The sequence below is a fragment of the Nelusetta ayraudi genome, unplaced genomic scaffold (genome assembly GCF_046127955.1).
Source record: "Nelusetta ayraudi isolate G7.1 ecotype Tasmania unplaced genomic scaffold, CSIRO-AGI_Nayr_v1 ptg000007l, whole genome shotgun sequence".
NCBI classification, from domain to species: Eukaryota; Metazoa; Chordata; class Actinopteri; order Tetraodontiformes; family Monacanthidae; genus Nelusetta; species Nelusetta ayraudi.
The window spans coordinates 3,912,693-3,924,595 of record NW_027466057.1 but is presented as its reverse complement, the minus strand read 5'-3'; the positions used below and the strand labels follow the sequence as shown (position 1 = coordinate 3,924,595).

The following is an 11,903-nucleotide window of genomic DNA, read 5'->3' as shown; positions in this document are numbered from 1 at the left end:
TTATCCAGAAAGTAGGACACAGATAGAAATCAAAAACTTTATTACAAAAATAAGTTACACTCACCTCCATTTTACAGTATAAAACAATTTATTTGCAGGAATGCAAAAAACGTTGTTGGCCACCAACAATAGTTTAAAACTGCTAACATCTTTTTTTTCCAAAAGGTGGTTGTTATGATTTTACTGAGGGAGTTAACTGTATAGAAAACTGGGATTGAAGAGCAGTTTCCTTTTTGCTATATCCGGAAATCAATCACTGCAGTATCCCTTCTGCCACTGTGCGCCGATGATTCCTCACCGAATCGATGCAGCCGACGTGAGGCTGGCGTGCGCGCTCACCAGCTGGTCAGTATGCAGCCGAGTCCTCCGTCAAGATGGACCTGAAGGACCTCCGGCTCTCTGGGAGCTCAGGTTGGATCATTGTATTGAAATCGATATTGAAATGTAATATCCATGAACAATAAAACAACCCACTGGAATAATACAGTGGCATAAAAGGGACACTGCAGGGCTAAAAAATTTCATGTTTTTTCTATTTTTTTAAATCAAAGGCAGTTGGAAGCCTGTGATGTTGAAGCCTTTACAAAAGTAACATTTTATCCGAGAAAAAAAAAAACAAAAAAAAAAACTATACAACCAGTAACTACATACTCTGAAGAAGCAAGGCGGCTAATTCAGTTCAAAATAGGATAAAAGCAAGGCTTGTTTGGACTCATCATATGAGATTAAGTTGCATGCCCAGTTTGACTGTTTGCAGTGTCAGAGCTGCAGCTGAAATGACTATATTACATTAAGTACATCGTTTTTGCGCTGCAGCTCTTGTGCATATTTTGTATGAAAACAAGCCCTGCTTTCATCAATATAGTTTCCCTATTTACAGTACAGGCCGGGTAGTTTAGTCCTCTGTACTGAGGTAGTCAACCAACCCTTTAAAAGACAAGTTCTGAAAAGAACCACTTTCCTGGAATGCCTGACTTATCCATGCCAGGTGGGTACACCCTAAAAACCTGCAAGTGTTCTCTGTCAAACATCCAGATCAAACAATTAAGATTAACATGGATATTCCAACAATAAAAATTGCGATTAGCACAAAAATATACAATAGCATCAAGCTCCTTTGAGCCACTTCAAACCTAAGAACTTAAAAAGTGCAAATTCTTCAATAATTATTTAAAAATGGCATGTTCAGGGGACAGGGAAGGGGGAGATTGTAAGGGCAATACATGGGGCCCTGTGTAGCAGGGCTCGGGGCAAAGAGGCTGTGGCGAGTATTCAAAATCCTCAGTCATCTTTTTAAGATGGCAGTTTCAGAAATAAGTAAAAAAAAAAAAAAAAAAAAAGGGGGGGGGGGAGGGGCGGGGGGGAAGATGCTTCTTCTCCTTCTTCTTCTTCTTCTGTAAGGCTGGAATATCATTGGACCTTGTTAACGTGCTCTTGTTTTCCTTAACATCCATTGCAGCTTATGGTGTAAACCCACACATCAAGTCAGTATCCGCTGGGACAGGTCAGGACCGCCCTCGGCCCCGTTTCCCTGCTGAAGAAAAGCAAAAATAAACAGATTAACAATAAATAGACAAAAGTTCTGCCCCACAAGCACCAAGTTGTGCGACTCTTTCTTTTAGCAGCCACAATGAACTCAGCGACCCTCCTTAAAAGTCCGGGATACTGTGAACGACCTTCAGCGCTCTGAAACACGACACCTGTCAGCAGTGTTGGATGTGACGGCAACGAGCAGGTGGATTTTTTTTTTTTTTATATTGACCTTATAGCTGAATGCAACACACGCAAAAGTCCCGCTACCCCAATTGAACCTACATACCCCTGAAATAAAAAAAAATCTACTGGAGTTCTCAATAAAAAAATAAACTAAAAAAAAGCCAAATGAAAAAAATTTGGCCACACTACTTCCACAGAGCTGCTGTGGTGTGGAATAGAAAAAGTTGAGTTTCACTACAGCCCGCAGAGCAAGTTTCGATGGCAACACTCTGCGACTTTCATTCACCTCTGCTGCTTGTTCCAGGGCCTCCCCTCTGGGAGAAGCCCAGCCGGCCCCGTGGCGTGACGTTGCCACGGCCCCTGGTCTGACTGGTGCAGCCGCGGACTCGGCCCCCTCGTCCTCTGCCGGACCCCTGGTAGTCATCATAGCCGTAGTACGGGTCGTCGTAGCCGCCTCGGTAGTTGTGGTAGTCATATCCGTAATAGTCGTAATAGTCTTCGTAGCCGTAATAGTCAGGGGGGTAGGAGTAGCTGCCGCGCCCCACACGGCCCCGGCCTCTCGTCGGTGGTGGAATGTGCGGAGGCCCGTAGTAATAGTACTCATCATACCTGGAAGTCCACAAACAGTGGGAATCAATGTGGCTTCCTGATCTCAAAATGAGGAACGTAAATTAAAAAAAAAAACAGCCTGGTGAAATATTGAGGGCTTTTAGAGGACGTCAATCTTACATCGGAGTTTTAGCAGCCTGCCTTTGGGCTTTGCGATCCTTCCTCTTCTGGTCGGGGGGCTTGGCAAAGACAATCTCAATGTGCTCTCCCTCCAAGTCTTTGCCATTCAGATCAGACAAAGCCTGCAAAAGTGATCAGAACATCGGAATTGTTTTTCATTTTTCCTATCGTGAATTTCACGGAGGTCATTAAAAGTTTGCCCATTTTCTCCAAGGTCATACCTTCACAGCGCCGTCCCGCTCCTCAAAGTGAATGAAGGCGTAGTCTTTCAACTTTTTCACTCGCTCCAGCTTGCCAAACTGACTGAAGGCCTTTTCAAGCATCTCCTCCGTGACAGTGCTGGCAAGGTTCCTCACAAATAGCACCTTAACCTGGTGACGGAACACATGCGTTGAGTTTTGTTTTGGTTTTTTTGTCTCTCTCCCACATAACTACACCTGCAGGAAGGCAGGAATTACCTTGGCCATGACTTCAGGGTCAGGGTCCTCAATGGGGTCGGCCCACTCCACGGTGACCACGTTGCCCCACACCTTCACCTTGCCGCTCATCAGGCGGCGGCGGGCCTGAGCTGCCGTTTTGTGGTCTTCGTACTCCAAGAAGCAAAAGCCACGATTCTTTTTCTTGTCGTCAGGCTGGTGGTACAATATGACATCATTCAGACCCTCTGCGGTGGCGGCAAGGGGAGAGGAGACAAAAGGCGGTTGGTTAAGCGACTATGTTTATGAATCACAAGTCAGTGCGGTGTGGGACTGAGGTTTAAATGTGGTGTGCACAACTGTTCCTTTAGTCATATGACTCAAGGGTTGTTTCCAGTGCCCAGTCAGATCTTAGCGGTAAACTGTCATAGCAACAAGAGCCACTCCAGCACAAGTAAGAGGTCATCATTTGGACACCAAAAGGAAATATACTTCCATTCGACTGTTATTAACTGTGAAGTTTCATCTGATCAAAACAGTTGTGGAAAATAAGTATCGAAATGTACCAATATTATCGCGACACCAATACGCACAGGCGGCAGTGGAAACAGGGCGTCGACTCACCTGTAACTTTTGCAAATTCTTCGACAATTTGCTCTTTTGTTTTGCTTTTGGGGATGGAACCAACAAACAGTCTGTTGTTGGCAACAGAGATGCACACGCCGATGGGTTTACCTGGTCGAATTTCACTGTTGTTGCACTGCAGAAGCGAAGAGAGGAGAGGCAGAAGTGAGAAGGAGGAAGTCAAGGCCAAAGGTGTCGACTTCATAAAACCGCTTCTGGCGTCTATACATTAGTCTTCTAAGAATCCTTCCTGTGTTTGAAAAATATTTCCAGAACATTTTTCAATCATCCTACCAACTTGACAGCCTGCTGTGCAGCTTCTTTAGTGCAGAAAGTCACAAAGGCGTAGCCTCTGTTTAGGCCACTAAAAGGATCCATCATCAGGCGCAGGTCCCAGATGGGGCCGGCCTTCTCAAACAGCGGAACCAGCTCATCCTCAAACAGGTCCCTCGGGATTTTGCCAACAAATATCTGCAAAAGCATCGGAAAGCAAAGAAAAATATGGCGTGTGAGAGCAGTGTTTTACCAACCGGGCAAAATCAGGAATAAATTCCATTGAGGCCAGAAAGGTGTCCAATCAGCTCTTAGCGGTAAATTGTCAGCGTAACTGGTTACTACATAGAATAGGAGTGTCATCATTAGGAGACCTTTGGAAATTTGACCTACGACAACAGAACGTTGAAACTTTACTCTTTTTTTTTATCATTCTTATTCTTACCTCAGTACCAATGGGTGGCTGTGTGCCTGAGTGGACAGACTCTGGTGGAGGGCCACCGTACTTTCTCTGGCCTGTGGTCACATCAAGAGTGTAGCCGGTCCTCTCCAGCAAAGCCTGCTCATCGAAACACAACGAAGAAGATGAAGGAAAAAAAAAGACAACTTTAGGTCAGATGTTAGGCGGTCATTAAAAACTTTTTTTTTTTTTTTTAACACTCACAAGTGGCTTGTGTATTTAAAAAAAGAGTTTCACTCTTACTTTGATTTTAGCTTCATCTGGTCCTTTATTGGTGTCTGTCACTTTGGTCCCTTGTTTCTCTCTCTGTCTGTACGTCTTCATAACGCCACAAAGAAAGGCACTTTTGTTCTAAAGGGAAAAAAAACAATATTTACTAAATACTCGGCAATAAACATATTAATTAACATGAACCTTCCATAACAGAACAGGCTGTCACACAAGACACACAAACGTCCATGCAGGGAGGATCTCTGACGGCTGAAAACGACTGCAACGTCACAACTGGAAAACCGACAATACACCGCAACCCACTAGTGCGACGCACGCGCACACACCTGAACATGTGAGAGGTCACTGTCCTTAAATTGCAAAAGGACTTGCAGAGCACCTTCCTCGTTGAACTCTTTCAATGCTTCGATCGCTCGATCATCTAAGTCACTGTGTGACACCAAACCTGGAGGGGCGACAGGGGACAGATGTTGAGCAACAAATGAGAAAAAGTTAGTCCTACATTACATTACTCCCCGTTAGATTACAGATACTTTAGAAAACAGGGGACAGGAGCAGGATTTCTCCATAATAAATTATGATTACTGCAGTCATTAGTGAGGGTCTGGTGTAGTCTAATCTAATAGAGCTGTAGTCGGAGGCAGCGCTTTAGTCTCCAACCGGCACGTTTTTTGCAGAACTAATCACAACAGATGTGACAGTGCAACTCGATATGCCAGTGCCCCTTTCTACACAGTGACTGGGAGTTCATAATGAGCTGATCTGGATTCTCCTCTATGGAGGGGGCCATCCCCTGTCCCAGGCAGCCGCGCACCAGACAGCTGCCGCCATTGTTTCTGGTCAAGTTAAAAAAGACAAGATCACTACTCTCCCAGATCTGAGAAAATAAATCCTGAAATGACCCCCAGGATTGTCCCGGCAGATCCATGCATGATAACCTGTCCAGTCTGAAGAGTAGCAGTTTTGATTTATAAAAGAATGACCAAAATTGATAAGGGCAGAATAGAGACAGCATTTGGTCATCAAGACATGAGGATTGAAAAGGTTTTTATCCATTCGCCCTGACACCAGTTCAATCATGTTGGGAATACAGATGCTGAAATATTTGACACATTTTCATACTGGTAATTTGTAATTTAATCATTTTGTAGCACTGCAGTACCCATTTTGGTAGGAAACCACAAAAAGTTGCTTCGGGAGCCTATTACCCCATTCAAAAAGGTGATAAAAATGACAATACATGCAAAAAAAATATTGATAAACATTGAAAATTGCATATTTCAATATGCAAATATATTCACTGTGCCTTACCTGCTATGTAAATTTCATCTAGTTTTTCAGCAACTTTCTGTGGTAAACCAGCTTCTAATAAAGTCTGGAAGTGTTCAGAATGGGTAACTGCAGCAGAGGTGTCCATAGGTTCTTCTGGACCATTTCCATTAATATGTTCTGTGGCCATGTCTCCAGAAATCTGTGTAAATGCAATGAGCCAAATTAATCCTGGGTCAAGGGCAAGACTTGGGATGCGTTCAAGAAAATGTTAAGTCTCAGACAATTTTAGAAAAATCATTGGAAACATATAGAAATGTTTGGGACAATGATCGTGTTTATAGGCTGACCATGGTATTCATAGGTTAACACATTGCACAGAAAAAAAGAGGGGGGGGGGTGAGAAATTGACATTGTTCAGTACTGCTGTGCTTAATTAGCCTGGAGACTTGCCACCGTCCTGAGGATACACTTGCACCTCTCAGCTGATAAGAGGCAGAAACGCAGAAATCTGCATATAAGTAGTCGACAGATGTTTCAAAATTGTGCAGATAACAGACATGCGGTGCACATTATAAAAATGCAGTTGAAATGATAAGATAAGATCAGCAAAACCTCAAGTCGGTGACATGTAAAGTGGCTATACATTGATGTGGCAGTACTTCTACTTGTGCTGTGCACAGCTCTGGCTTGAATTGTCGGTGTCACAGCTACCTTGGACACAGCTCTTCCACAACTTCTGGTCCGCTTCGGTCCCTAAATTGCACGTTAGCTTACCTTCCCAATGCTGACTTCAGCATAAGCTAGATAGCTCAAACACGTGTTCCAACACTGAGCTATCCCCGGTTTCCGGTGGCTGGCCGAGTAATGCACCCATTAGCGTTCGGATTGGGACACTTTGATCGCGCATGTGGCGGCAGCAAAAACCCATTTTCCAATTTAAAAAAGGGTGGCGAAGAGGAAACTCGCCGGCTTCCACATGCCACCCTCTTCTTCTAACAGAGAGAAGGTCGCATGCTTATTTTTGCACTGCACAAATTCAATCATGTCCTTGACTTGGAAATAAAAATTAAAGTTTGCAACGCCACGACAGGAACGTTCTCCTTTAACCGTTAACTTCGATCCCGTTATCTCGAACGCGTCGTGAAAGTCAAACTGTAACGCCAGCTAATCAATCCCGTCTCGGTAAGCACGTGCTTTCGTGGATAAAACACTTGTGCAGCGCCACGAAGAATTGTGCGGCTTGTTAAAACTCGTCCACGGCAAAGCACAACGTGAACGCACGTCAGCATTTAAGAAAGGGGGTTTGGGGCATACTTTATCAAGTATTATCGGTAATGTTAGAACTAGCGGGGAGGGACCGAGTCGCACACGTTGACGCTAGCAACTGGGCTAACAAGAGGCCTTTAGCGGGACAATAACATGATGGGAGGGTAGAAAATCTAGGGAATTAATTTGCTTCCCGCATTTTCACGGGCGCAAAACCCTCAAACGGCGAGGTACCATCACGCGATCGAGCAGCCTTATCCAAAAAAATAAGTGTCTTTTCCATGCTAGCTACTGGTTAGCACGCGATGACAATGAGCGTGTCAATTCCACGATCTGTCAAAATAGGCTAGCCCCGAGCTAGCATGCTAATTCGAAGGGAATTTCATTGAGGCCATTGTTACAACGTCACTTGTCGGCACACGCTTCGGAAATTGCTTTAGCGCTGTATTAAATTTCAGCCGAGGCCTTGGAAGGCTAGACGTTTAGCGTGCTAAATGCTCGGTCTGCCAACGTGCCGCCATGTAGGAAGAGTCCATTTTCAAAAAGCCGGTCTGGGGAACTCGTTCCCAGCCACCGCCACCAGTTTCCACATTGTTTGAAACAGCGCCGCACGGCTCAGACTTTCTTAGCAGTCAAAGAGGCAACATTGACGTGTGAGCGATGAGTGGTATTCGCCCTACCTGCCGCTGGATCACCAACGTGTACGGTGTTGGTTGTTTTTGGGAAGATAAAGATATTTAAAAGCCTGTAAAAGTGTAAAAAGTCCCGGCACTGATCCGGCTTCAGTCATTCACTGTTGATGATGTAAAATGGCTGCCACGTTCACGCCTCGAGTTTTGTCTCGTCGATGGGGTTTCTTGGACAGCCCCGCACGGGCTTGCCTTGTATGCATTTTACCGAGGAGCAGCAGGTCAGCCACAGCATCCATCACAGTGATCGGCGACGTTGTGAATTTTTTACGACAACAATACCGATAATTACACGGATACAAGGGTTGGGGCGCCCGAAGCGCATTTTGAAGCTCGGAATGCGAAGGAACAAGGATGAAATGACCAACGATGAAATCCACCTAAATGCAACACGTCTAACGCAAGAATGTATAACAATGAACTCCGTTACCCCACGATTAATAATTCACCATTACTCGACTGCACTGTGGGCTCTATAAAAGATTGATTTAGCAACTTTGCCGCCACGTGTACACACAGGAAACGAGCACAATTGCGTTTCTTTGACTGGAAAGTCTACGTTATTCTCGAGTTGCGTGGGGGGGAACGAGCAGAAAACTTGCAGGTTATTACAACCGAATATATGGGGTGTGTATTCAAGCGCATGGCAGCATGGCCGAACATGCAGTTCCCACCTCCCACCACAGCGTGACACTGTTGGGTAAAGCTTTTTAGAGTAATTTCAAGCTTTTGACTGTACACGAATGAAACCACTGAAACTACTTCATCGGCAGAGTAAACCAGGCCACTAGTTTATGCAAAACACCCAATGCTGTAAGTATGCGTACGGCATCAGAAGGGGGTCAGAAACCTTTTACAGTCAAAAAATATATTAGTATGATTACTATTAATCACTAAATGGAAACATCACAAATGCAGCCTGAAAGAACTGTCTTAGACATTCTCCTGTTATGCTCTCATCTTAACAGACAACTTCAACCTTAAAAAAATAAAAAAATAAAAATTAGACAAATTTGATACGTGATTACATGCCTACAGTTCAATATTTTTGATATCTTTGACTTGGCAAGGACAGCAGGGATGTAAGTTTGTTTTGCTGTCTTAACTTAGGTTTTTCTTTTATTTAACTGATATACACCAAGACATTGCAACATTGTTAAACGTTGTATTTTGAGATATTCCTTTATCCCTATATTATCCATACATGATGTGGCATAGTAACTGCAGTTCAATTAATGTGGATGATTTGGTAAAAAAAAAATAAAAAAAAAACTTGAGATGCACTGAATGTACCAATACATCAATAAAGTTGTACCATTGTTCTATTACAGTGCCTGAAATGTTCTTTGTTATTAAGCAGACTAACCCTCATTTCCAATGTTTGCCCTGTAAAAGAACACTAAATGAGAAAACTGTCAGTTTATGAGTTTAAAGTCTCAATAAAATTGTTTGAATGTACAGCTGTAGTGGCTGCACAACCATTGTCAGCCTTTCTGTCAGCCAGAAACACACATGGGATCTACAGTGTTGTTTAATATTCATCCTTGACATTTTGTATGTCGAACATGGACAGATGGGTTCCTTGACAACTATCAGATATCTCCATTTATTCACATTTTCCATGCATCAAACTTACAGATTTGTGTGAGATTAGTGTTGTTGTTTTTTCTCCACAATTTCTATAAAGCAGTATTAGAGTTTAGTTCCCTTGATCATTTTTTTGAAGGTATGTTTTTGAAAAAACATTTAAATGATAAAAAAATAAAAAAAAAAGCCTTAACTGTTTGCATCATGAAAATACCTAACTTGTTCTACAAGAAACATGCAACAGTCTTTTTTTATCTATTAACAATTCAAATGAAATGAATACACAGAGACTGGTTCTGTGTCTCTCTACATGTATTTTGTTTTGGAGTAATAGTCCCAAAGCGAGTGTTAAGCAGCAAACAGCTGGAGGTCCTGTTTCAAGAGATCTTTTTCAGGTTATTTAATAATGACTGATAATTTGCAGAAGCAGTAACGCTTCTCCTTTGAAGGACTATCTGAAAAAAAATCATGAACAAGACTTTGAACAAGTTTGTGAAGATGTTTTCAAAAAGCAATATATTTTGCTGGCTATACTCTTTTTTTTTTTTTTTGTTACTTGTAAAACCCACTGTCAGGCTAAGAAGCCTTGTTCTGAGCTCGCTGGGTTGACCTTTCTTTCGCTGTTACAGAACAACATTTGCAAAGCCCAGTTACTTAGTAACAAAAACCTCCAGATTAAACACTGCCTCTGGGCTCAGGACGGAAACAGGTGGATAATGTGTTTTGACTCTCCGCTCCTTTTTGTTATTATTATGTTGCATGGAAAGGTTAAGACGTGGGGAGTCTATGCGATCGTCGATAAGGTTGGTAGGTTCCATTTAATCCAGGAAGTGGTCACAGGATAAGAGAAGCAGGTATAAAAATGTGACAGACGGGGAGGAGGCTTGCAGAAGCACAATGAAGGGAGAGCTTTCACTCAAGATGGTAATACTTGTGGCATACTCTTGTATTGATCCTGCAGATTTTTGATTCACCATTTTCTTTTGCGTCTGATTTATCAGGTGACCACAATGGGCTCGGTGAAGTCGGCAGGATTGACAGTTCTTCTGTTATCAGTACTTCTCTATGTAGCTGATTCATACCCCAACAATGACTTATCAAACAGTAAGAATTAAAAACATCATATCGTTGTAGCATATATATACACTGTGAAGATGTAAAAGTAAAAATTTCTCATCTGGTCTTTGAATTGGTTCACAGCAACTTAAATAGCAGGTGTTACTTTCGCACCGCCATTGTCACAAAAGCCGTTGGCAATCAACGAGTTGTGCCACCCGTTCTCATTTCTGCATCATCTTTCCTCAGGGGGTTGTGAGGAGTGCACACTGCGGAGGAACAGTGTTTTCTCCAGGGATCGTCCCATCTATCAGTGCACGGGCTGCTGCTTCTCCAGAGCGTATCCAACCCCTCTGAAGGCCATGAAGACCATGACCATCCCCAAGAACATCACCTCAGAAGCAACATGCTGTGTCGCCAAGCACAGCTATGAGGTAGCGATCCAAACGTAGCACATGCAAGACAGAAGCAAAGGTTTTGCTTTGTGATCCATCTCCAAACTTTACAGCCCACGTTATCAATCTTGCAAGTGTTGGTCTGAATATTTAGTTAAGATTGAAGTGGTGTTTGAAAATAGATAATGAACACCCATGTGTTCAGATGTTCCGATTTTGGTCATCTCACATTTTTGTCTGGTCAATTGAGAGACTTTGTTAACACTGGCTGTGTTCTCCTCATCTGTTCCCCTTTTAGACAGAGGTGGCTGGCATTCGGGTGAGAAACCACACAGAGTGCCACTGCAGCACCTGCTATTTCCATAAAATCTAGGCAAAGGGACATGGGGACCATCCTTCGGCACCTGGATTAGCGACAAACTGTATTTCCTTTCATTTGTACGAGCTATTCTCTGTTTTAGAAATACTGCCATATCATATTTTTGTCCAACATCTGTGTCTGTATTTTGTATTTTTAGTCAACTGTCCTGTATAATTGAGTAGATAAAGTGCAATTACAGTTTTAAACCAGTTGCATCTTTGTCATTGTGTCTTCAAGGGCTCTCTACATGATTGCAGAGCATATGTGTGTGAGTGGTGACAGGATGCATTTGAAGGTGTGTGTGTGTTTGAGTCAAGGTATAAAGGCATAGAGTAGAACCTTGAACCAACTGAAAGAAATACTATCAGTCTGTATCCTGTTGACAGATGGTTGCCAGTGTTGCACACAGGGCCTGAGAAAGAGAGATGCTGTTGGTGCAGACTGGGTTGACGTGGGAGAGGAGGATGGGGAGGTTCTATGGGCCCAGCAGTTGTTTTGGGTTCCAGACGATCCAATTAATAATACTCTATCGGGGAGTGGCGGGGGTGGGAGTTGAGAGTGGGGCAACACGATTTTTAGGGTGGGGGGGCAAAACTGCTAGCCGCGCCCCTGCGTGTGCAGATTCACTGGGCACTTTGACCAATCTGTAGGAAACAAGGAGGGCAAGGAACGCTGGTGTTTGATTTAACCTTTGGTGAAAATATGACAGATATTCCTTTCTCGGTATGCACTGATGTCCACTGCCTGGAGGTCAGTGCTGACCTACAGTGTGTGTGTGTGTGTGTGTGTGTGTGTGTGTGTTTGGATGTAGGGGTGCAAGAGCAAATG

General features: G+C 43.4%; 2 protein-coding genes across 4 annotated transcripts; one reads left to right on the top strand and one right to left on the bottom strand.

The window, feature by feature from the left end:
• Nucleotides 1-23: 23 nt before the first annotated feature.
• LOC142883256 (heterogeneous nuclear ribonucleoprotein Q) lies at nucleotides 24-7,841 on the bottom strand. Of its 2 annotated transcripts, XM_076017987.1 has the most exons (12): nucleotides 7,668-7,841; nucleotides 5,761-5,920; nucleotides 4,776-4,894; nucleotides 4,462-4,569; nucleotides 4,204-4,317; nucleotides 3,780-3,956; nucleotides 3,486-3,621; nucleotides 2,904-3,109; nucleotides 2,667-2,816; nucleotides 2,446-2,567; nucleotides 2,003-2,325; nucleotides 24-1,534 (listed from the first exon to the last, which is right to left on the bottom strand). In XM_076017987.1, exons 2-12 carry the CDS (start codon nucleotides 5,906-5,908, stop codon nucleotides 1,506-1,508), a joined length of 1,632 nt encoding a protein of 543 aa, XP_075874102.1. In that variant the 5' UTR covers nucleotides 5,909-5,920; nucleotides 7,668-7,841; the 3' UTR covers nucleotides 24-1,505. The 2 variants fall into 2 exon arrangements, with proteins under 2 accessions (XP_075874102.1, XP_075874103.1); XM_076017988.1 differs by lacking the exon at nucleotides 5,761-5,920 and having other exon boundaries at nucleotides 7,668-7,838.
• Nucleotides 7,842-9,856: 2,015 nt separating this feature from the next.
• cga (glycoprotein hormones, alpha polypeptide) lies at nucleotides 9,857-11,288 on the top strand. Of its 2 annotated transcripts, none has more exons than XM_076017990.1 (4): nucleotides 9,857-10,066; nucleotides 10,265-10,367; nucleotides 10,569-10,753; nucleotides 11,013-11,288. In XM_076017990.1, the coding sequence occupies exons 1-4, from the start codon at nucleotides 9,980-9,982 to the stop codon at nucleotides 11,085-11,087; spliced, it is 450 nt and encodes a 149-aa protein (XP_075874105.1). In that variant the 5' UTR covers nucleotides 9,857-9,979; the 3' UTR covers nucleotides 11,088-11,288. The 2 variants fall into 2 exon arrangements, with proteins under 2 accessions (XP_075874105.1, XP_075874106.1); XM_076017991.1 differs by having other exon boundaries at nucleotides 9,861-10,187.
• The last annotated feature ends 615 nt before the right edge of the window (nucleotides 11,289-11,903 follow it).